The sequence below is a fragment of the Leptosomus discolor genome, chromosome 17, assembly GCF_034619465.1.
Source record: "Leptosomus discolor isolate bLepDis1 chromosome 17, bLepDis1.hap2, whole genome shotgun sequence".
NCBI classification, from domain to species: Eukaryota; Metazoa; Chordata; class Aves; order Leptosomiformes; family Leptosomidae; genus Leptosomus; species Leptosomus discolor.
The window spans coordinates 15,822,222-15,848,148 of NC_141407.1; the positions used below are offsets into that span (position 1 = coordinate 15,822,222).

Genomic DNA, 25,927 nt, shown 5'->3' on the forward strand with positions numbered 1-25,927 from the left:
TTCATGAAGGATGCAAAGCACCGCAGGAGGTCAGCAAACGACTCTGTGATGCATTCCTACAAAATTTACTACAAACCAGCTTGTTTTCGCACAAAAATACTTCTCAGTTCAACAGGTGTTAAGAACTCCTGGAACAACTCAGCAGTTACATCACGTTGCCTCAGGGCGATCCCTATATATCTATAAGTTTAAATTAATGCAAAGTCCTCGCCCCGTCACAAACACCTCTACAAAGGCATCCTAAATATGCAGGTGGACCTACGGAAAGAGCCGAAGCACTGACTAGCTCCCTCTGGCTCATCCAGCTGAGCTCTGCTGATTGCCACGGAAATGGCAACGCTGGTAACTGCATCAGCAACGACCGAATTAGCGCCACGGAGACGATCAGGATCTCTGCAGTAGGACTCTTGGCACGCAGTTTACTATGACGTTTTCTCCAGATTCGCTAATTCTGACCCTTCACCGTGCGCGAGCTGTGCCAGCTCTGCAGCCTAGGGTGTAAATCCAACCGCTGAAACAAGGTATTTGGGGGTTTACGGTTAGGGTTCAATTAAAAAAAACAAAATGATGGGCATGACTGTATGGGAAGAGCCACCCTTAGCGACAGATAGCTGAAGTCTCCTAAGACAGCCTTACTACTGGAGAAAAGATAACACTGAATAAAGCCCTTCTTGTCTTATCAGCGCTTTTACATTGTAAAAGAATCTTAGTGCTTCACAAACCCATCGCTTTTTTATTTACCTGCAAGTTCTTACAGGACTGACAACCCCTCCTTGCAGAACCCCCTTCTCATGGGTGGGCTGTAATCGCCCACTGTAGGATGAGCTTTTACAGCACGGGCAACTGGGCAGGCATCACACCATACCACTTCTCTGATGAAGGTTTTCTAAAAATGTGAAAAAGGTGTTGGTTTCTCTGCTCTGTATCCCTGAAAGCAGCCTCTGATGCACACTGCGCCTTCCAGACCTCCTCCTTCCTCTGCTATTTTATTCCATTTTTAATCATTCCACTTTTCTCTTTGTTATCATCATTAATACTCTTAATGCATTTCTTACAAGAAACAGGGTGAGATTGCCAGCTAGTGGAAATCAGCAGTGTCTGGGGCTGTGCCAATTCACTTCAGCTCAGACACACAGCAATACAGTCACCATCTTTTCATTTGTATGAAGAAAAAGGCAGCACTATTTCTTACTGTACCTCTCTTTGAAGCGTACAAATATGTATATGTTTGTGTATATATATAATCTATACATAACATACACACTCATACACATAAAATCTACTATTTAGGGGAGAAATCCCAGATTTTATTCCAGAGTGTGATTTCTTTAAAAAACTAACGGCTTATCACGTGCAGAACATTCTTATTCTACTGAGGATGAGGAGTGCCTTCTAGGACAAAGTCTGGGAAAGCTGCAAAACTCACTGCATTGGAAATGATGGAATGAGATCATGAAGAAAATCTACTTTCATTATCCAGGACTGCGGGGCTCCTGTTTGTCCACCACCCCTTTCCTGTGGGCAGAGGCGGCAGAGGTGCTGCCTACAAATCCCCCTTTCTCTGCGACGCGATGGCTCTTGTGACCAGCCTTTCAAACGGCCTGGATGTTTGCTGCGGTCGCCGTGCCAGGGGTGCTTTCTGCCCATGGACAAACGTCACCAGGCTGCCTGACGGCACCGCTGGGTTCCTGGGAATAATTCAAACGGCTTCTTTATTGTTGTAGGAGCAACAACCGAGGCATGCTTTGATAGCTGGGAGCCTCCCAGGAAAGCACACGTGGGCTTCTCACTGCAGGCTGTGGGTGAAGCTGACGACTGTACATGCTGTGCACCACCTACTGTTCCCTCCCCTCCTCCTGGCTTTCCGTTTCGCTCCAACCACACCCGCACACGTTAAACAACGAATAAGAACAAAAATCACAGAATTACTTCCACATTTGCCAGCTTTCACCCCACTTTGCTCAGGTTTAGCTTCCCTGGCCCCCCAGCCGTGCCCTTCTGTTCGCAGCGCAGAACTGACGGGCGGGTCTCCACTTGCAGAGCAAGCTTCTCTACAGGCTGTTCACTACTAACGGCCTCAACGTCCCGAGTATTTCTGAACGAAAACCTGCATATGTTCAATGACTGAAAAGCACAAAAGTGCTGCTTCATAAATGCCTTGTATCTTTTTATTTACACTCTTCATCACCTCTACGGGCCACCCACTTTCTAGAGCATCAGTCCGTCAGGAGGAGGTGCTGAGAAGTAAACGGGCTGTGTCCTCTCTCAAGTCATAACACAGGTCATCTTCACCAGAGCAGATGACAATTTTGTGTACGTTTCTGAGGACAGTTGTGCCTCACACCCCACTCTCATTTTACCAGGAGGCTTTTGAAATTTAGAGGAGGAACCTCTGCGCAATTTGTGATCTGCAGGTTGGCATCCTTGGTAGTATTTATTGTTTAAAATAAACCCTAACAGATTAATAAGAATAAAAAAACTTGTCTGAAGATCACCCTGTCTGCCGGTCTTTTATGAATACTCTCCTTCTAGGATTGATCATCCACTATCACACGCTTTGAAATAACCGAATTAGCAACTTGCAGTGTTTTCCCATCCTCAGCAAGATCAGCAAGTTAAGGAAAACTCTGAAATGATACCTGGCTCATAGCATCACTCTTCTTCCCCATCTAGTATTTTACTCACCATGGGCAGATTACATTTCCCTTAGGAGCTCATTAGTGCTGCTCTTTGCTCAGCATCAGGAAATCTTTTGGAGTTGTCTTTACTCCTAGCTGGCAAATTTTGCTTTTTGTTTCTTCTCCTGACTTACTGCCCACCACCACCCAGCTCTGAAGTGGCACTTTCAGAAAGACAAAAAAACCCCCACCATGTTTCTAAGCTTGATGATGAATGAACTGTCAAGTTACACAAATCAAGTGTACAGCCAAGGAACAACGAAAGACGCCCTCACCGGACTAACAGGTTAAAACTAGGAACTCTTGCTCCGACAGGGAATTGTTACTGTTTAATGTTTTAGTTGCAATTTCTGTTTTTCAGAGGTCAAAGATATAAAACTGAGGACACAAAGCAGCCTCCCTCACCTTCCTTTTAAAACGTGACACACCTACTGAAGTGATGCAACACGCCGATACGCATCCTTAATCGCTTCTTTTGTTCCAAATGGAATTTTGGCTGATTAATGAAGAAAGCATAAATCGCTGCAACACCCTGGCTCCAAAGACTGAACATTGCGAAATAAGCTGGCTTAGTTAAGTACTATATATAAAACAAGGCGTATCGAAAAAGCCCTGAATTTGGTGTGATTAAGTGCATGACCATCCAGCAGCTGCTGCACACAGTTCAGTTTCAGCACACTACAAATTAGTATTTTGATTTAAAGAGAGAACTGAACAAAGTTGTGCAGCCACTTGCATGGGGACTGAAACTAGTAAAATATCAAAAAAAAATCCCCACGCCTTGCCAGTGGCTTGAGCCAGAAAACCTGCTTTGCTATCTCAGAATCTAACACTGCCCCAGAAGCAGAGACCTTCCTGGCAACTGCTTCCTTCGCAGCACCTCCCCGACAGCCAGCAGCCTCCATCCTCAGCCACCGCCGGCTGCCTCTTTAGGCTGTTACCCCCGTCACTGCTCATCTCGGAGCACCCGTGGGAGAGTACAAGGCATCTCCTGTAAGGACTAAATCGTGCAACCTTTAAGCAGAGCATTTCCAAAGACCCCATGCAATGGCACGGTTTTGTTGTCTGTCCTCACCTGCGCCCGCCTTCCAGGCTTCGTCCTATCTCAAACCTGAGAAGCAGAAATGGGAAGGATCACAGGTTTTGTGTATTCCAGAGCGCCAGAATGGCTTTGCATGAGTAAAATACAGGAATAGAGGTCTGGAAAGTTTACCAGATAGTTGCACATCACGCATTTCTAATTTTTCATGCCAGATAGATAGCAAAAAATGACACTGACATATTTATGAAATAAGGTTATTCCAGGCCAAAACATCAAGATACCTCACCCTCCCACAGAAGTGTTTTCAAGGGCTCCTGATAATCAGCTTATTTCAAAGTGGCCAAAAGTCTCTGCTCACAGTTTTTGAGGTTACAAAAGCACTAGTTTGCTACAGACCTCTGAAGAGCTCTGCCCCCTAAAAATCAGACTATCTGCACTCACACAATTGTATTTTGTGAAAATTTTACAAATCTTTATGAAACAGATTTATATTAGAAAAGGATTCCCGTACACATCAACGGGGTATGAAAGCCAGACAGTCTCCATAAATCCCCAGACCTTCCAAAACTCACTCTTTCCTGAATGTGCTAATTATCCACAAGTTTCACCCCCAAAGGGCGTAAAGAGGAAGCCACCCTGCTAATACGTCTAACTTTGACCTTAGTAAAAGGTTTTGAACACTGGAGGTGTCCAAAAAAGGTGTAGATGTAGCATTTTGGGACACCGTTTAGTGGGCACGGTTGGACTTGATGATCTTAGAGGTCTTTTCCAACCTAACGGTTCTATGAAATCTGGGCCCACTACACAGCACGTGAACAGTCTTTAATTAGACAGTGAACCTCCAGCCAGGCGTAGTCACTGATCCACTTTGCTTCTCCCTTGGCCCCCCGACACCACTGCACCAGAAGCAGGCTGAATACTGTTCCAGCAAAGCGCGTTCAGCTGCAGGAATCGGTACGTCGGGTTTCTCCGCCATCGGTGCCTCCAGCTGACTAAAACGTGTCGCTACGGGAGAGCCAACAGCAGCAAGAGCACCTCCGACGGCAGCGGTTTCTGGCTCCTTAAGAGGGTTTGCTGACCTCTGACTTCCAGGGAGACGCGGAGCTCTCGTAGCGAGTTAGACGTTGTCCACCATCAACTCGCCCAGGTTACAATTTGTAGATCTGCGAGAGCAGAGCACAGAAAACAGAACTGCGCTGCGGTTTGCAGTAAGGCTGTAAATGGGGACGGAGCAACGCTTCAATGGAGGGACTACACAGAAGAGATAAACTATGAAAAAAGCTCCCTAATAATATACGTAAAGATTGGATTATCCTTTACCAACAAAATTCACTTTCTTCCTATTCCCACCCCACAGAATGGGGGAGGGGGGATCAAAAGGTTGCTCGTGGTCTGTATCACTGCCCAGGGCATTGCACTAATAATCTAAAAATACCTGGAGAACGCAGATTTGGCGAAACAAGTATTTACAGCTCTTTCACACCACCAGATCCTACTGATTTAGCAGCAGTTGGACAACATTAGAAATGCGTTTGGTGAAGACTTTACCAACTGTCTGTTGTCATGGTAACATCCCAGGTAAAAATAATTTCTTGAGTAGCTTATCAACAGACAGATGGCATAAACCCGCCTACGCTCTCCAAATTAAAGGAGATTCAGTCAAAGACAATGTAGATGCCAGTTCTGTGGAGTCCTGGGCGTTGAAGAAAGCGCCTCTCCAAGGTCTTCCTCGCGCTGTCAGTAACTCACCTCAGGAGCGCGAACAAAAGGGAGAGCAGGGACGTTGCAGGAAGCAAAAGGACGACACAGAAGTCAAGCCAGCCCTCTTTTATGCAGAATTTCCCAAGGGATTACAAAGGTGCCCTGAAATGATGATCCTACATAAAATGAGGAGATTAATCCAGCATCATACCAGGGAACAAAAGCTGTTCTTGTAATTCCTAGAGCCCTGCCCTGCTTATGCTCTTGCTAGGAAATGAAAAACATTGCAGAGTGCCATCACGTCGCATACGCGATGCACCCCGCGTATGCAAGATGCAAGGCAGTTTTAAAGGATTTTTCTCAACGTACGTTTTCGGAAGGCAGGAAAGCCGTGCCATCAGCGGCGGTCGCACACGAGACAATCCCGCCCACCCCGACACGAGGTCGAAGCGCCACAGACGCGAACGGGAAGCGGTGCAGCAAGAATGATGTCAGCTATGAAACAGCCCGTCGCCCCGAACCGCGCTCCTTGTGAAATCCCAAATCTCCCTCTGCCAAGTCATTTCAACATTTTGACTCAACTGCCTGACTTCTAAAAATAGGCTGAACGAGAGCTGCTCGTTCTGAAAGGCACCGCGGACAAGGCGGGCTCCAGCTGAGGTGGTTATCGCAGGCGCCGCAGCTACACTCGCACCGTCCTTGGGCTGTATCGCAAGTTCCGACGAAAAACCTGCACTTCCCCAAAAACAGAGAACAGCTTTCTCCTCAAATGAGCAGGTGCCGAGCACTGTTGTCAGAAAAAGCCAGAGCTTTTCCCAAGTGAAACAGAGTGTTCAACATACAAATTCAAAGTAACTGAGAGATCAGGAAAAGGAGCATTAGATCAAAACACTTTTCCCCCCATTAGATATTTTTTGTGTTTCATTTTTGCATTTATCTGCTATTTTAACTCAGCTCCTTTTGCTCCTCCCGACAGGCGTACAAGAAAAGGGCAGTGACATTACAACAGTTATTTTTCTTCTGATCGTTTTGTAGTATCTTTGCCCACAAGTTTTTTAACACCTGCATTTACTGGAATTTCCATCTTCCCTGGCCAAATAAAATCATTATTAAAGAGGAAAAGCAAAGACATGTCCTGTCACAACTTGTCCATGCTCTCTAGTGCACTGCGGTCAGTCTAATGCTGAGAAATAAATACTACTTCTTTTTCCACTGAGATCTCACTAATATCTTTGAGAAAGTTGTCCAAACAAAAATAAAGTATTTGCTGAAGAAACACTCACAGTTGTTTATATTAACAGTCCTTTAAAGAGCAAAAGGGAAGAAAAAAAGTTAGGATTTTAAATTCTACATCCCCTGTTTCCATCTCCCAAGAATGAGTAAGGTAAAAACCGAAGTTTGACCTTAATTTTTGAGCACGTTGTGTTATGGCACAGCAGTAATTTTGAACACGGGTTTATTTTTATCTGTTTCTGTCCTCACACCTCAGCGTAGATTTAACTTGATCGGTTTTCTCTACAAGCTCAAGTCACTTAAAACCATCCTTCCCATCCACCTCCATAAAGATTTAAGTATTCAGTACCGGTACTTTTGGCGTGACCACGTGCAAATGAGTAAGGGTTTTTTTCCCCCAATGATGTAACGTTCACAGCTTCAGATCAGCGCTGCCATCACCGACCAGTAACTGAACCGGAGAAATAATGTCACTGAACTCTGTAATCAGTATCTGGTGCTACCAGCTACCTTTGGCTTAAAAGCAGAAGGCAGCAGGGATCCTGTCAAATACACACAAATCCTAAAAACATCCAACAATGGCAACTCATTCACAAGGAGTGAATTGAAGCACAAATTCCAAAAGCCCACAGGCAAGTGCTTTTACAACTATTACTCGGATTAAATAAAGGATAAGTTAAGACCTACGACATGAAGTTATTCCACAAGAGACACTGGAAGAAGGCTTCTTCCCTCGCACAGTGTGATTTGAACGCTGCTTGACGAAAAGAGCGAGGTGTCTCTTCAAATTGCAATGACAGCTGACCGGCAGCCAGCACGTCAGTCCCCTAACGCTGAAGGGGTATGAACGGAAAGGATTATTTCACCTGCTGTTAAATTCCCTCAACTCACAGTGCTGTACAACCCAGCCACAGCACCGTGCTATCCGTAAGAAATCTCTGCATGCTGAAGCTGTTAGGAATTTCTTTCTATCCAGACAGCAGGTTGAAACACATCGTAACTTAATACAGCCAAACCGGTTCCAGCTGAAGTTGTTGGGTTTTGCAGGTTTAGTGTTTGGGGTTTTTTTGGTTAGAAAATATTTACCTGAAGTCTATAGGTATATGACAGCAAAGGTTTGCTGTGTTTTCTGGTAAGTTTTGTTTTGTTTTTTTTTTCCCAGATCTGAAGAAAGAAATAGAAGTTGTGTAAATAACTTTTCTCTTCAGGGAGATGGAGCCGAATTCTTTTTGGCTCTGGAATCACTGGTTGTATGTATCCTGACACAGCAACTGAAACTAACAGCAGGTGCTTTTATTAGATGGTAACATGTTTATAGAATGCAGCATTGCTTCAAAAAGTCAGTTAAAAAAAAAAAAAGATACCCACTTACTAAAGTTCAGAGTGGGAAATACAGCCAACTGCTGTTGAAGAAAGCGCTCAGAGCTTTCCTTCTATTTGGGAAGTTCTTCTCTCATCCTGGTGCCCCACCTCTGCACTATTGCCTCCTGAAGGCTACGGGACCACTTCCGACCTCACAAGGAGAAAGGGAAGCACAAGTGACAGCCCCTGTACACACAGGTATTTCCTTTGAGGAACAGCAACATTCAAAGCAGCTTAAATGCCCTCGGCAGAGTCCTGCAGAACCCTCTGGTAACCATCCAGCGCGCTGACAGCAAACATCCAGGCGAGTCAAAGCACTTCTCAAGTTAGACTTAACCCACGAGTCGGCATAAAGGGTGGTTATAACACAGGGAGACAACTGGGAGTAAGGGAAAAAAAGAAAATGACAGCAAACTTGCTAAATATGTATTGTTTATTAAGGCTTGTATTCTCCTAGAGGAAAAAGTTAATCTGATGCTGTCCATTACCCCTTACAGGCAGTAACAGTCCAGAGACAGAGTTATACGTTCTAAATACAAGTCTAAATGATACAGATTAAACTTTATTTAAATTGGAGGTCCTTTTGGAGTAAATAGTATTCAGAAGATACTTGCTTTCTATTATAGTAAAAGATCCTCTACAATAAACACGTGCAGATTCAGTGTGCTAGAGCAGCGGACATGAGCACCATTTCCATGCTTAATTGGAACTCCAGTTGGTGACAGGTTCTCCGACGGTCCCCTCACTCCACAAAAACATGACAGCAAATTCAGTTTCTTAAAACAGGTTTTTTTACTCATCCAACAGAAAAAAAATTAGACGTACACACTGTCAATTTTAAACATCTGAGGCATAATCCATCATATTATCCATACTATTAGTTCCTACGTTAAAGCTCAGCATTATTGGTATAAAAACTTTAAATGGCATTAGGATTTGGGGGGTGGGAGGGAGTAATGAAGGGAAGGATTAAAAATGATCTGCAATTAACTAATAACACCTGAAAGCTGAAACAGGTTTAAACACATTGTCCAAAACCCCTGCAATGTTGATAGCATCACATTATTATTTAATTAAGCTACAAAAACCGTAAAGCAGAATTATGGCTGAGAGAAAGCATCTCGCTCACTCTTGGCAGGATATGGTATAACAAATGCACACTGAAGCACTGGTTAACAGAATGTGAAAGGGAAATATTTTCCAGAGAAACAATTTCACTGACAATTTGATTTTCTACTAGACAGAAAAAACCAACATGGCGCATTAGCAATTTTAAAAGTGTAATTGTACAGATAAATAAGGAGGCAGAGCAGCTGCACAAAGTGATCAGAAATTTAGGGGTTTTTTTCCTTTCAAAATTCTGAAGTGCAGTATCTTAGAAGTTTTTCAAATGACAAAAAATCAACGCGTGGTTTCTTACTTCCGCCATGAAGAAAAAGGGTTTGGGAGGAGGATAAAGGATAATTTGTGATGTATTCTCCATAATCTCTGTTTCTGGCTAGGAACATAATTTGTGCCAAAATGAAGTCTTTGGGAAGCACTGACACTTTAGTATGCTCATGTATAGGTCCACATCAGGTTAATATAACTGTTTACCAACTTAAAAAAATAAAAACAGACACACCTTTATTAATGATTTCTACAGAATTTTACATAGAAAAAAAAGATACAAATTAATGCAGAACCACTTGGGCAAAAATAAACTACAATGTACTTAAAGATGCGACAACTTAATTTCCCCTGCACGAGAAGATATATTGGAGCTGAAAGCTTTAGTTTGTCCTGATGCCAGGATACAGCACCAGCATACTTAAATTTTGTTTCTCATAGTCGAATTTAATATCAGTTCTAGAATATATATCAAACTGCGTATGTTTATTCTTATTGTTTGTTTCGATTCTGACGTTCCTGCAAAGAGAAAAAAAAAGTTAAAAGTTAAGAAAGATTTTACTCAAATGAACAAGCAACAAGTTCAGTAGCATAACAGCCCTGATGTGATCCCAGATACTTACACACTTTGTTAAGACTCTGCTGCTCCGTTTTATGCACAGGCTGTACACACCTGGCCAGCCCAAGGACTCGATAACCCACTATTAAGGGCAGCTTCAAGTGGAATAGCTGAACGAATACCTGAGCAGTCACTTCAAACTGACAGCAGGTGAAGGTCACTGTGAGGAAGGTACAGAGTATTGACCTTCCTAGACAGAAATAGGACCTGCAATATTCTACTTTCTGCATTATTTTAGGTACTGCAATAGCAGCACAAGCACCGCAAGAGCAGAAAGGAGATGGTAGGTTAGCGAACCGCACAAAACCGGTGTAACTTTGAAGCACTCAAAAGACTGGAGTTTAGTCACCATCAATAAAAGCAGGGGTTTGAGCTCTCTAGAAATGTTGTTCCTAATTCTTCCTCTGTTCCAACTATTCTGGGATGCACTGTGAAAGCTGGGGGAAAAAAAACCCAAAACAAACCATCACCAGGTGGAAGAAAAGTTACACGCTTTTGCGTGGTCTGATCAAAACCAGCACGGCTAGACTGAACAGCCCAAGACTTTCCAAGAGCGTTCACAGCCCGGTAGGCTCTCTGAAGTCTCTCTCAAAAGTTCCTGCTCCCCAGAAGCACTGAAAACAGAAGAAGGTAATCTAAGGGATACCTGCAGGCACCCCTCAACTGCTCTAAGCCTTCCCTGAACTAACCCGTGCTCTCCCAGCAGCAGTCACGCCTCTGCTCTGATCCAGAGCAGAGCCCTTGCACAGGGCTCACACAGACAGCCTGAGCAACGCAGTACCAAAAAAGGGGGATTTTTCCAATCATTGTTTCAGGAGCCCTGTAAGATGCAGAAGACAGCAAGACAAGTGGAATAAAACACGCTGCTGTATCTTCAGCCCAGCACATTCTGTCAGCTAAGCCACCCTGAAGACTGACTCGAAAGGGTTCAGCGTTAAGGTTTTCCATTTCGCCCCAAGGGTGTTTAAAACAGACTGCACAGGCAGAGCGGGCAGGCAGAGACTCCACTGTGCGTCCTGCACTTGAATGCATCACTACGGCACCAAATCCTACTGCAAGCAAGAAAATTGTGAAGTAGCCTAAGCACAAACAACAGCCAACTCCTAAACTAACGCCTTCAGATTTTACTTGTTTTGGGGAATCTTTCTGTATAAAATTCATCTCAGAATTGTTTCTGTTGCGATGTAAAGCTTACTTGCAAATATACCAAATGTTATAAATGTAACAGACCATTTGCTACTTCAGCTGGTCATACATAAAAACAAAAGAGTTTTTTTAAAAATTGAACATATTGATTTCTGCCTCCAGGCAGAATAATATTAATATTTCAGTTTTCATAATAAAATTAAGTCAACAAAGTCCAGTATAAATTCTTAATCTATGATTCAAGACAGAAGTAAGACAGCAAAATTGTTTTAGCAAATCAACAGACTGTGTAAAGTGGTATAGTTTACTTCAAAAATCTATATTCCTCCTATCTTTTTACTGCTGACTTAAGACAAACTGTCAATGGAAGTCACTTCCTAGTGGCAGAGTATCAGAACATAGGAGGTGCTCTATGTTCTTACTGAAAAGCATCTATGGCTGCCTAACACTTCAAACAAAAGGTGGTCAGAAAGAATCTAAAACTGAATCCTACCAACCCCATTTTGAGGCTTCCAAAGCAGCAACTGTTCCATCCTCCTTCCATTTCTAAGGTGGCAAATTCCCTTTACCTGCTTCACCGCCCTACCATGCCCCGTTCTTTCCCATCGCCACCTCAGGTAACTTATTTTCTGTTTTCTCCACAGTCACCCACTGACCTTTATCATTCCACTTTCTTTAAAAATCAAAGTTTTCCATTCTTATGGACCAGTCCCACAGAAATAGGAGACAGGCTAGCACCTGAGACTCCTACCTGGTTACTAGGAATTATACCCCTGGCACTCAGAGCTTTATAATTCAGTAAAAAGCGCTATTTATTGAGCAAGTTATTAAGCAGTTCCTCCTACCTTGCTGCTCGCTTTCTCTCTCGGGGACTAATCTGAGTCTTCCTTTTAAAAAGCATCTGAAACCACAAACTGAGGGGGAAGAAACTGATGCAACAATTCTTTGTGCTCTTGAGCACGGCTGCTTTTTAGAAGCTCCAACTCTCACATTCTCTTCCTTACTGCTATTTAGCACTACCGCAAGCAAGAACAAGCAGTTTTGTTCATTTTGGTTCTGAAAATCCATCCGGAGCCTTCAGAGTTTCTCCTCTCCAGCAGAATTCTCTGATATCTCACAGGGGCGCTCCTGTCGCATACTTCTCCTTCCTGACGTTAATATACACATAGTCTTCGGGCACAGGAAAAACAGGTTTTCCCCAAACTTGCAGAAGGTCCCTTTTGGAGACACTCTTCCCTGTCAAACTTCTGTCTCCTTCACCTTAGTCTGAAGTAGCTGGCAAGCTTCCTACTAAACTTTGTTAAGGTCAGTGGGATGAAAGCATTCATCTTCTGACACAAAAAATGTTATAAATGTTATCTCTATATCAGGAAATTAGCATTTTTAACCGATAGAATTAATTAAAATTAATATAATTAGTATTAAAATAGAAATGTTTTTTAACTAGTTTTAGAGGAAAGACAATATTCCATCCTTAAAAGTTCTCCATCAACAAATGTGTTCACAGAAAGCATGCTAAAGGAAATACACCGTGCTAGAAGAAAACGAGTATTTCTAAGTGCCGACACGCAGCAGGCCAACGCTTTGCAATATTTAATCACCCAAAGGAGCCATGGAATGCTTTGTGATTCAAGAGCTTGCTGAGACAAGGCTACTCAGCTCTTCCAGCACAACACCAAGGTGTAGCCCTTGGAACAGCTGAGCGCCTTGCTGCAGATCAGAGGTGATCAGTCCAGCCCAGTAACCAGGACCCTCCAGTCAGATACAGCTCTAGGAAGACAAACTGCTGACAGTAGATCAACCACTGTCCTACTGCAATTAAAAATACCCAAATCTGCAACAAGTCTATTTTCTTTACAAGCTTTTTAACCTCGGAAGACCGTTTTGTTAAGACTCCACAAGCATGTTTCGAGGGAATGTTAATAATTAATGCCACATTACACTGTATTTTCCTTTTAAAGAGGTTCTCTCACATGTGTTGTAACTTTTTTTTTGTTTTAAGAGCATGAGCATCAATCACCGAAGTCGCTCTCTTTGGGCAGGCTGCAGCATTCCTGGAAACTGACTGAAAAACCTAGGAGGGTCAGGAGAGATGTCACGCCACTCACTTTTTTGCTGCTTCATTCCAGACACCAGTATTCTCTATTACTCCTTTCCCAGGTTCTGGGTTGCCAGACTGGGCTTAAATAGTTTATTACTATGGCAAATCAAAAGCTGGACTTATAACCCAGCAAGAACAAATCTTCCCTCAATTCTAGATGACAATACAGTCCTTAAGCAAGGCTGGTAACACTGACAGTGAATTTCATCCAGCACTACACCTCCCTAATCCACATTTGATGATTTGGTGTTGACACAGAGGTTGCTAGATCAGCTAAACTGAGAGAGCACACAGTGCAGCTTCCTCTGCACACATCAGTTAAGGAAACACCGGCTAGCAACAAACTGCAACCGTCTAAAGAGCTAAAGTGCTAGTGGCTTACACTGTATCCTTCCCTACGGAGTGCCACTGGGTAAGTGAAATTAAAGCATTCAAGCCCTCCATGTGGAGATTTTTAAGAATTCTGGCCCTTTGTAATCACAACAGTGGTGAAATGGAAGCACAAAATTTCAAGAAGTAATTTTACTGCTAAACAGAGTATAATGAATGAGTAAAAACCACAGCAACCTGAAAACCAATTAAGATGGCACAGGCACAACCAACCATCTGAAAATGTCAACCAGGTCGTAAGATATCTTAACTGGCAATAAGATCCTTCAAAAGCTGTTGTCACAGGAAGGTTAACGTGGCATAACAGAAAGGCTTCAATAGCACAAACTTCTCAACAGTAAGTTTAAGTGTGTGTACAGCCCGCAAAGAAACTCTTCTAGTAATCCTCAACTTCATTCAGTCAAAGGGGAAATACCAACTTGCCAGGCAACAGTTTTACAGAATGCAACCTGACAAGCAGAGTCTTATTTTTCTTTCCCTCACTATTGATCTTTACCTCTCTAGCACTACTATCTTCCTCAGTGTATACTTTAGTTGCCTGCATCTTGTCCTATTTTCTAAGCTATTCAGAGGAATGTAAGAACAGTTACACTAGACTTCAGAGTTTATTCTCCCAATGTGTCACACAAGCTAGAGCCTCAGTTTTAAAAGAGGCAGAAAAAAACCACATTATTTTGAAAAAACTGATCCTGTTACAAAGAAGTAACCTGAGTGAGAATATTGTATCAGCACCTGAACTGAAAGTGGGAAATAGTTGTGTGTATTAGAACAACCCAAAGCAGGATCAGCATCCCTGAGCTACTGCAAAGCAAAGGAAGCTTCGGGGTTCAGAACACAGCCACCAGGATCTTCCTCAGGCCAGTAAGTTAACTGTCCAAGACTGGATCTCCTGTCGCTTTCCCAGTACTCTCACCCCTTAAACACGCACATTATTCTCCCCTCCAGACTTGGCAGCAAATCACAGGGAGACTCAGCATTAAAAAACCCAAACAAATCGCCCCCCCCACGCACACGGTAAACACTGGACAAAGGAACCCGGGTCTCCGGACTCACTCAAGATTCTCTCCGACATAGGGGAACACCTCTCCAAGGTACAGGTTGCAGTAAATACCGAACTGCTAATTGCCTACTGAAAGAATGAAGTGTTGAAGTAAAGGCTTTTAGGTTTTAGCTTGTGGAACCCCACAGGGAGTACACAAAAAAAGTCCAAATCTTAAGCTCTCCTCCCGTGCTGCACTGAGGTATGCGATGCACGTTGTATCTCACAGCTAGGAAAAACAGAGCTAAAAAGCCCTTAGGACACTGATTTCCTTTTCTCCTGTAATTTAAGGGTACCTTCTATGGAGACAGTTTAAAGCATTTTTTATCTGCACTTTTAAATGGCAATAAAACCTTTAAAATGGCAACTTCAGTTTAAGCTCCAGAAACACGTATTAAGCCTTTGCTTCAAAAACATTTTGAAGCAGGTGCCGGCTGCACTAAACTAGCCTGTCAAATAAACACTCTATGAAATACTATCCAAAAAAAGTCTGTGAAACACCATTTAACCTCAAGCAACTTTAAGTGTAACTTAACTAGTAACTACACATCCCAACACCCACTATTTTGTCAGCCCATTACTTCTAGACTGCCTAATTAGAGAAAGGCATTCGTGAAACGGAGGTCACGGGATGGATAGGGACAGATGTCTCTTGCAGTAGACTTAAAAGTCCTGCAGTAGACAGAGCCATGAAAGCGTATAAAAGTTTTTACTACACTTCCCAGTTACTGCCCAAATGTCTCTTACTACACCTTCACTCAAAACTTCTTTTCAAGAATTAGAAGACAGATTAACTGGGAACTGAAAACCTTTATTTACCCAAACAGTAATACATGTAACTTCAGCAGCAGAAATGCAATCTTTCTAGCACTATTCCAGCAATTTTATGCAACTCTTTCTTTTCCAAAGTGATCAACTGAGCAAACAAGATCAGGCTTCTCGCTCTCAAAAGGTGGCGTACAAATTTCAAATGCCAATACAGGTATCGATTTTGACAGCCCAGTTCCAGTCAGCGTCAAACCACTTCACATTTAAGGCAAAAAAACTTGAGTGGCAATCACTGGCAGAACCCCATTCTGAAACAGAAACTATTTTCTAATTTATTGACCATTTTAAAATAAAAAAATAAACTCCAAAAAACTGGACATAAAGTCCTTTACCTGCATTACTGCTTAGCTTTCTGCTTTGAAACTCGTTAGCTATGAAATTGCCACAGACAAATAAGCATCAGTTTGTTTTTTGTGTTGTTAAACACACACAAAACCATCAAGCTGAGATGTATTAGAAACATTTCGAATTCCTACTTACATTTTTTTCCACCATAGCAGCCTTCACATTTCATTTTCCCCATATCTGTGTATAAAATAAATTTTTTAATAAGTTTACCTTCCGCACCACCTCCTCCTCTTCTTGGCGCTTTTCATAATGAGAAAAGTCATCAAAGATGGAGGTCGTGTGCTTGTAAGTAGCAATAATTTTAAGCACTTGTTTTGCTTTTTCTAAGGGCACCTCCTGTGTATCACGGGAGTTTGTAACGGGTTTGTTGTCATTGTTCTCCAGCCTGATGTGTCGGAGCTGGTTGTTGGGCACATCCTTCACAAAGATCCACTTGACATCAAATTTCCCCTTCCACTTGTCCTGAGACCAGACACCTGCACTGGTGCCGTAGTCCACAGGCGATTTCATCTCTGCTACTCCACAGAAGTGTCCACTGCCATTGACACTGAATAGCAAGTAGACTGGACCCTTGCTATTCATGGACCGAAAAGCACTGTCCAGGCGTTTGTTGCCATGTTCCGTACTACACCAAATAGAATACTTAATGGAACGATGAATATCATCCTCAGAATAGCTCTTTATTATGAACACACGTCCATTTTTAAGGTTCCATTCAAAATCTTTAGGGTTATAGCTGTGAGCAGCTTTCAGTTTTTCAAGAACAGGATGGGACTCGCCACTCGGAACAGGGTTAGGCTGGGTGCTGCCAGCTGAGCTGCTGTCGTTACCAGTTCCTCCACTTTGGCCAAAAGCTGCATTTCTGTTGCGAGGAGCTACCCAGCGATTTTGGGGCGGCTGCTGAGGGGTCTGATACTGCGGCTGAGTCAATGGAGGAGGCTGAGTTGGAACAGGCTGAACAATTTGTTGCTGCGGCTGTGGAACAGACTGAGGAGAAGGTATCTGTTGCGGGGCAGGAACTTTTGCCACAGGACCCTTATTGTCCCAAGTACCTATGTCCATGTTATGCTTTATAGGTGGAGGAGGCAACGCTCCTCCGATTACGGGTCCAGTTTTTGTTTTCATTTTAGGCTGTGGTTTCGCAGGCTTGCTGGCTATAGCAGCCCAAGAGGTTGGCTTAGATACTGGCAAGTTTACATTAGATCCACCATTACCAGAGAGGGCACCTGTCATCCCGGCACTGTTGACAACAGAACCTACTGTTTTCACCGCAGAAGTTGTAACATCTCCACCAATCTTAAGTCCAACCATTCCCTGTTCGATACTGTTCATTCCAGGAGCTTTATTTAATGTATCATTATGAAATCCTGTCTGTCCATCCACAATGGTACCGCCCAGGGAACTAGGCGGGTAGCTGTAACTGCTCCCATAGGCTGAGCTTTGTGTCTGCTGTCCTTGAGATCCGCTTGTTCCCCACGCTGAGAAGGCAGGATTTTCAGGGAAGAAGTTAAACCGGTGTTGATAGATATTATTTCCCAGACCCCCCGGCTGTCCAAAAACAGCATCGTGCATAAAATGATGATCTCCGTTACTGAGCTGTCCATAGGTGGTGAGATACGGGATAGGAGGATCTCCTCCTGTAGACCACGGCGCTTCACTGAGAGAGTAGGGGAACCCAATAGATGGTGGATAATAACTGGACAGGTAAGGATCAGTCATTGATGGATAGCTACTGTTCTGTTAAAGGAAAAAAAAAAAAGGTAACTTCAGATATAAAAAACCCCTTCATGTACAAGTAGCCACAACGCTTTTCATCATCAAATAGAAAAGAACAAAAGAGACAAGGTAATTTAATTTCTAATTACAGATCTTAGGTCGCACTCCAAGAAATGTTCAAAGCTAAAATGCAGTATCTGGGCATTTTTTTTTAATATGCCCCAAGCCTGGTGGCTCACAATGAGGTTAGTACCTGAGATTTCGCAACCATGCATGCTTAGCTACATTACTAATGGTATTTAGTAGCTTCTTCTAGATTTACTCTACCATACCCCAAACTATTTCAAGGAACTTAGGTAACAATATATTTTGTGTCTCTCAGAACTAAGGATACTTAGCATTTCTAGATTGTTATGAGGGAGAAGTTTTAGATTAAATTACTTTAATATAATGACACATGTAACAGAAAATATGATCCCAGTCCTCATGATGGAACTGAGGGGCCAACAGTCCCTGACAAACAACACATACCTGATGTGGTAAAACATGCAAAAGCTGCTTCTGACACAGACAGGACCACAGTGAGATCCCACGCTAAGAAGCACGCTAAGTTTGCCCTAAGCAGACCTAACAACTGCAAACTGAAGTTAAGGGGGCTGGTACACAACAGACAAATATATGTAAACATGGCACGTGCTATATGCTGCCCAAACCGCTGGAGAGACCCTTTTGCAGAAGCCTCTTCCTCTCTTTGGAGTAAAGTTACAAATGTGCAAGACTGCTCCTGACTCCTTCCAAACAGGACATCTTTTCCACTCTGAAACAAGAGACTGTCAGATCCCCCTCTAAAATTCTAGCTTTTCCTCCCTTTCAACTGCTTCTTAGATCAAGCTGAGAAGCCTTTCCTTCCACTCTTAAATCTTCCACTGACACCTGATTTTGAAGCATTCCCTATGTTTCTCACATTCAACAATGCAAAAGAACAAATACAGAATATTTTAAAATAGATTTCATTCCTCTTTAAATAAACTTGAAGCACATATATTGGAGACCTTCCAAACTGACACCCGTAACTGTAATTATCAGCGAGGGGGAGGGAAGGTCAACAGCTCCTGTTAATGAGTCAAACAGCAGCTAGCCTTTCCTTACTCATGGAGAAAGATTATTTTAAGAAGAGGAACTAAGATTTCTTTCAAACGGCAAGATTTCAAACTTGAAAAAAACCGTATCTGCTAAATCAGCAAAACTGCACTGGAACTTCAGGCATTTTTCCAAAAATCAGATTATTCCTCAGCTCATTCAAAAAATGAAGTAAAAAACTTCTCGCTGAAGATAAGAATAATACCCAACTGATACAGAGTAATTTTTACTGCTCATTTTTCAATGACTCCCTTCCATGACACCCCAAAGCCAGAACAATTCAGCACCCTTACTTTCCATATCCAGAATGATACCTTAAAATGCCTCCAAGACTTACTTGCAGTACTGCAAGCATTTCTGAGATGTAAATAGCCTAACTCCAACGTCACTGATTCAAAAGAGATAAATCTCTGCCATTGTTCATGCTGCCTTTATTTACATGCAAATTTATCATTAACAAGAAGTACACAATTCACCTTCCTATGAGAAGATCCTCTACAAAGCATTACATTTTCTGAGACTCCCAAGCTAAAATAATCAATATTTAGCACATGAAAATGTCATTTTTCTGAAAGACTTTACTTTGAGACTGCTATGTATCATATCTTCAAGTGTTAATATTAAGAAAAATGTAAAAGCAAGTGCAGATGAAAGGGAGGACTCAAAAGCATCCCTGAAGAACTATTTACGTTCATACATTCTACAGATTTAGAATTTATTAAGACCATAAAGAATCAGCCAAGAGAAAGCAGGTATTTTGCCCTAAAATACTTCTGCTAAAGGATTGCAGACAATTCCGGAGATTGTCACCTCCTGTCAAACAGCCTGTAAAGTTTCCAGAAGGATTCTACCAAGAATAAAGGAAAGTTTCAGCAGACATCCTCACAAAACATTCCATCTATTTTGGCTGGCTTTATGCCAGCGTGTGTAAAAGAAACCCTGACAGAAGTCCTCACTGCAACAGCAGAACATTTATTTCAACCAACTCATCCTTGACCTTTCTACACCCTTCCATATTTTTTTTTTTTAATTAAAAAACCAAAACAACAAACCAAACCCAACCACTCCATTAATTAGGAAGGGAATCCTCCTTTCTCCCTGAGCACGCTGCTTGCTAGTAATTCCCTGTTACTTATGAACAATCTTGGTTCTGGAGGACGTGACACAGGGGACACCTTTCTGGCTTTGAGTATAACTTTGCATAGGAACACTCTACTTCACTCAGTTCCCCGTGCACCTAAAAGTACTTTTAGTGTGCTTTTGTTATCAAAAAGCTATCACATCTCAAATTTGATCTGTATTAACTTCTGCTGTCAGGATACTAGAACCTTCATGGAAAGTAAAAGAAGGCACCACTACTTAGAAGCAGTTTTCAACAAAAAGATGGAAGATAATTGTATTTTATTATATAACATGCTCAACACTCATTTTAAAGACTAATTTGGATTTTTAAAAAATAAAATTAACACAATATTACCAACCTACATTTGATTTTTGATGTCAAATGTATTGATGTGTCAGCTGGGGTTTCAATTTCTTAAGTATTTTTTTCAATTTCTTAAGTATTTTTTTAAAATATCCAGTCAGTCTCAAATCTTTTTTGGTAAGTCATTTATATTTTACAGTAATTTTAAAGGCCTGAATAAATCTGACTGAATAACTAGATAATAGGGCTTTGTTCAGAAACATGGTTGTCTTCAGCACAAAATCTCACACTCCTAATGAATGCTACTGTCACTTTTCACTTAAAATTTTGAGACGACCTACACAATTGTTTTCTGCAGCGTGCCAATTTCTTACTGCAGCATAAACGAATCGGTCAACAGAGCTACACTTTTATGTAAGAAAACTTTGCTAGAATTATGGAAATTCTAATCGTCATAGCGATTTTTCCATTTAAACATAATAATTTGGCTTGTTGACAGCTAAGACAAATTTCCAAGAATTAAACTACAATAGATGGTTCTCCATTTGTTCTATATGAAGTATGATGTTGACTATATTTCACATTAGAAAGCCGTATCTTGCTTTTCAATTATTTAAAAGTGACACACAAACCTGATGAAGTAGAACTTCAAAAAACCCAGAGAAAAGTGAAAACCTCAATTTCTTTCAAAACTAATTTTGCATTATAAAAGAAAATCTTAATTCCTTTTTTTTTACCCCCAGGTTTCCTGCTTTTATACCTGCTGCAGTGCAGTAATTCCAGAGAAGAGGGAGTGTAAGCCTGGAGAACACACCTACGCTGCAGAAGACCATGAAGCTTAGCTGGGGAGCCAGACCCCACACAGGGCACAGCTCAGAGGACAATACCATGTTGTCACACACACACACACACACACACGGCGTGCCTAGATGGCTGCCAGGATGGAAACGAGCTCCAGCAGATCGATCTACACTGCGCTGAAGTTTGTGCCCTTCCTGAAAACTGCTGTGATTCAAACCAAACTCATAACGTGGTTCCATCTGGCTGCCCTGACAGACACGTTTAATACACCTTGGAGGTAACAAAGCACAGTACCTGAACCCTGACTGTCTGCTCTGGTGTTCATGTTCAAGATTAGATCACAGTTTCCCCAAATGAAACAGAACAGTGCATTATTTGCCGTACTTTTTTAGCATGTAGAACATTTTTTTTTCCAGCAAGTTCAGCGGTGTCACCAATATTAACAGCAGCATCTATCAACTTCAGGCTGAATTATAAATTTCCCTTTTAAAATACAACACTTAGCCTTTCCACCAAGAAATAACAATGTGCCTCTGTAGGTGTCTCTAAAAAACGCCACATTTGTGAAAGAAAACTTTTTGCATCTCCAGTTTCTATACATTTTGTTCACTTTAAGGATTTGAATCTGAAGTCAAAAATGACTTCAATTAGAAGATATTTTCAATTCTAACAGTATGTAAGTCATGGATGTTGATTTAATGTACATTACAAGGAAGTGGATTATACTGAGAATCTACATTACAGTGCCTTACTCTTTAAATAGCACATCTTTAATTCTTAAGATATTTCGGAGGACATGAAAGACAGCAGTATTTGCTGAAGTGCAAAAAGCAAGCGGGACAACTCTACAATATACCCAGAAAGCATTAAAATCAAATTTCAACTATACCAATTTCTAGGATTGTACAAACCAGGAGAGCCCAAAAGCAGAACCTTCAGACTCCCACACACAACTCATCTATCAAATAACCGTAAGATCAAATAGTCTGTCACAGTCCAGCTGTATCAATAACCTGCAATTCGAGGAGCAATCAGCAGACACTCGTTGGAGCATTAACTTCATTTTCACTCGTGGTCATCCGGATAAGCAAAGTAATATTAGCTTTGTGAGCACAAATGCTAGTTGTATTACCAAGTAACACAATATGCTGGTCATTTCTTTTTCCATTTCTATTTAAGGAATTTGCTCCCTCAACACAATCCTATGAATTGAGTGCCAACAGCATGCCTAAGAAAAAAACCCAGTTAAAAATACACTAACCTGATTTGACTGCCCAGAAAGGTAAGGTTCGAAATCGCTGTCATGAACTGTATCCTTCTGATGTAACGAACCATTTTGTACTGGAAGGAGAAGGTTACAACATATTATAATACTGCTCTGGAGCACTTCAGTAAAGAGTTCCACCCCATCTTATCGTATGAAAAGCCATATTTCTTCTTCACACCATGAAGACTCATAAAAAGACCAAGGGATGACTTCTTTTCCCCCAAAAACAGTTTCTCTTTCTATTACTGCTTCCAAAACTGGAGTAAAATTAAAAATTAAATAAGGAAATAAATTATACAGTCGAGAGTGAATCAACAACTCATGTGAATGAACTCTGACAAAAAAATAATTACTCACAAGAATTTTGTGAAAAATATTGGGAAACAACATCTATTGTTCTGGTCCATAATTAGAACTCTCAGAAACTAATACACAGCTCTCCCAGCATGTGTTATTCACTGCTTGTATAAGTCAAGTTGGCTAAAACAAGACAAGATGGGGTTACATCTAATTATGAAATAATGACTGCTAAGTGCCTTGATATCCTGACGTTTTCAGGAAAATCTAAGTCTCCATTTTCTCACATGTAAAACAAAGAAATCTGCCATAATCAAAGGCAGAAATTAATGTGCAAAAAGCATTCAAAACCCATTTCTGAAAGATACACAAAACCAAAACTGTTATTAGGTCACTTCAAATGATTTCCTTTGTTTGCTTTAAATTTAAGAAAACAAGGTCAAAAACATTATGTGGTAGCTGCTTTATTTACCCATTTCATAGAACCTCTAAACTAAACTAAAAGTAACACTACACCAAACAGGATGTTCAGGAAACACGTTTGGGAATTTACCAGAATATTTCTGCAAAGTTTGTCAGGGAGAGCAGAGGTAAGAGAGTATTTACAACCACAGGAAACAGTGTCCAACTTTCTGTAACCAGAAGTGGCTGCGTTTTTAAGGCAGGTTAAGCTATATTAAACAGCATTTACGAGTTCAATATTGTTAGTCGCTATGACTAAACAGTCACACACTTATTAGCAATCACAGTAACAACTGAAGTATTTTCTCAGATGACTTATCATTAAATTTAATTTCAAATTAAGCATCAGAGTTATAATAAATAAGTTTATTATCTCATCACAACTTACCTATTTTTTATTTAGAATTCCTTAAATAAGTAAGTTTGTAGGCTTATATATGGCAGTTAGCACATATCAGTCAATAGCAGATCAGTAACACAATTGTATTCATCAAGCAGGAAGAGACCATGCAAAAGTACGTAAAAATATCTACTGCACAGGCACATCCTTGTGACTTTATGTAGAAATCTGCTCTATTTTAAGGAAAGGAAGAGCATTATTAAGTTTAGTACTATCACATAGTCCTTCCCACTGTAAATTCAGTAGCATTAAGCAGAATGCAAGCAAGCTTGTATGAATAAATGTTATTTTTGAAACAAAGTACAACTTCCCTTGCTCCAGATGTTATCCATATGGACCAAGAGCAGCACCTTTCTGCTCACCTACAGGTACCGATGTAAATCACCTATTACAACAACAATACAACCGATCAGATCTCAGCATGATCCTCACCTTTATTATCCTGTCCTTTCGGTCTCTGGGAAGCCATGGCACACGATTGGATAAGGGGGAAAAAAAAAAAAAAAAAGAGGGGAAATAAAAAACGTTAATTTTAGAAAAACGCTTATATTGCCACTGCAAAACACACAGCTTTTGAGGACGCATAAAAGGCTCATAAAAATGGCTAACAACGCATCAGGGTTTATTCAAACGGGGGCTGAGGAGTATGTTTCACGTATCATTCAGCACCGGCCATCCTTAGAAACGGCCACGGCCCTGAAAGGCAGCAGGAACGTGTTGTGCCCACGGGGGGGGGGAAGTTAACGAGAAGGATCAAGCTCCAAAGAAGCCAGGAGGGAGAAGAAAAGCCTCTCCCGGCCTGCAAGGGAAACCCCCCGCCCCCGGGTGGGGAGGAGGCAGGCCCCGCGCTTCGCTTCGCCACTCACCTGAGGGTCAACGCTTGTGGCAGACATAATTCATGTACAGGGCCGCCGTGGTTCAGCAGAGCGGGCCGCGGGAGAAGGCAGGGCCGCTCGGGGCCTGGCGGAGGGGCGGCGGCGCCTCTCCCCTCAGGCGGCGGCCGGGGAGGGGAAGGGGCCGGGGCCGAGGGGGAGGGAAAGGGGCCGCTGGCGCGCACGCCGCCGCTCGGCTGCTCCTTAGGGGAGGCCCAGGGAACGGTAGGCCGGCGCCGGTCCCGCGCCTCGCCTCACCCTGCCGGCCCCGTCTCTTCACATGCCCCCGGGCCGCGCCGCCCGGGCCTGCCCGCCGCCGCCGTCGGGCCGCAGCGAGGGATGGAGCCGGAGCCTCCAACTCCAATGGCGGCGGGCGCCGGGCTTCGGTGACGTCAACGCCGAGAGCACGCGGGGCACGCCGGGAAAGCACGGCCGGGCGCAGGCGGGGAGGGGGAGGTAAGGCGCGCAGAGCGCGGCGGCAGCCGCCGCGCATGCGCGGGTGGGCGGCGGGCTGAGGGGCCGCGGTCGCGTCTGTCCTCCCGCGTCCCCTCTCCCCTCGCACGGCTTCGGCGAGGCCGTTTCGGAGCCGGTTTGCCCCTGGGCTCGGCCCTGCAGGCTCAGTCGTGGCCCGAGGCGCTGAGGGAGGCCCGGCTCCCCTCACACCAGCCCGCGGGCTGCGCGGATCCGGCCCTGGGGCCTGCGGTGGCTGCGGCTGGGATCCTCTGGCAGAGGGGCCCGACCCGCCGGGCTGCTGGCGGCAGCTGCTCGCCTCGTGGTTTTTTAATCAGGTTAATTCATTTTATTTTTCTAGCAGCTGTTTCGCAGAACCCGGGTGAAATCTGGGCCCGCTTACCATAGCTTGGGTTAATTTCAGCAGGGCCAAGGAGTAAACTAGTAGTTTTCAGGGAAACTTGTCATTGAGCTACGCCCCGTTCTGAAGGAGGGTGAGGAAATGAAGCAGCGTTGAATAAGCCACTTGAGTTGTAATCGTTCAGTGCTGCTTCATGCCAAAGCTGAATCTTAATTTTCAGATAGGGCTAGCTTGAGGAGAAACCAGATTAGGTGAAAGCAACGCCCTTTTATTTCTAGTCTTTGAGTTCTGCCTCACTTATGATTGTATTCCTGCTTTTTGTGCATAGTGGCTTGGGGGTTTGCTTTTTTCCCTATATGGGTGGAATATCTAGTGATCAGAACTGGTGCTATTTCTTAGTAGTTTTTAGGTCCTGCACAGGATCCTTTATTCAAGGTGCATTTTGTAGGTGCTGCAAGAACAAAGGGCAGTTCCTGCCCTCGCCGACATCCCACAGTTTATAATAGATTGCATATTCTGATACAGAAACTTGTGTGACCACCTGCCTCAAATCTATTTGAGTTCTGATGGCCGAATCATAAACGTTTTGTGATAAAACAGAAATCAACATCGTTTTGCTTTCCAAACATCTGTTTGAAGAATGGAAAGAATGGCCCTTAAATTAGCCAGAAATCAGATTTTTTTCTCGAAGGTATCAAAATACCTGCAGACATTTAGTTTGGTAAGTCTCTTTTGGCTTTGAACTTAGCTCTTGTGTAGGTTTCTTGACATAAACATGCACCATTTACAGCTCTTGAGATATGTGTAATGTAAGACTATATTTGAGAGAAAAATGAATCAAAATCCAGCTTTCCACGTG

General features: G+C 42.6%; 1 protein-coding gene across 2 annotated transcripts; it reads right to left on the reverse strand.

The window, feature by feature from the left end:
- Positions 1 to 8,784: 8,784 nt before the first annotated feature.
- On the reverse strand, positions 8,785 to 24,311 carry YTHDF1 (YTH N6-methyladenosine RNA binding protein F1). Of its 2 annotated transcripts, XM_009959391.2 has the most exons (5): positions 24,252 to 24,311; positions 23,818 to 23,842; positions 22,221 to 22,300; positions 16,087 to 17,613; positions 8,785 to 9,924 (listed from the first exon to the last, which is right to left on the reverse strand). In XM_009959391.2, the coding sequence occupies exons 1-5, from the start codon at positions 24,276 to 24,278 to the stop codon at positions 9,898 to 9,900; spliced, it is 1,686 nt and encodes a 561-aa protein (XP_009957693.1). In that variant the 5' UTR covers positions 24,279 to 24,311; the 3' UTR covers positions 8,785 to 9,897. The 2 variants fall into 2 exon arrangements, with proteins under 2 accessions (XP_009957693.1, XP_086330649.1); XM_086474523.1 differs by lacking the exon at positions 8,785 to 9,924 and having other exon boundaries at positions 16,009 to 17,613.
- Positions 24,312 to 25,927: the final 1,616 nt, after the last annotated feature.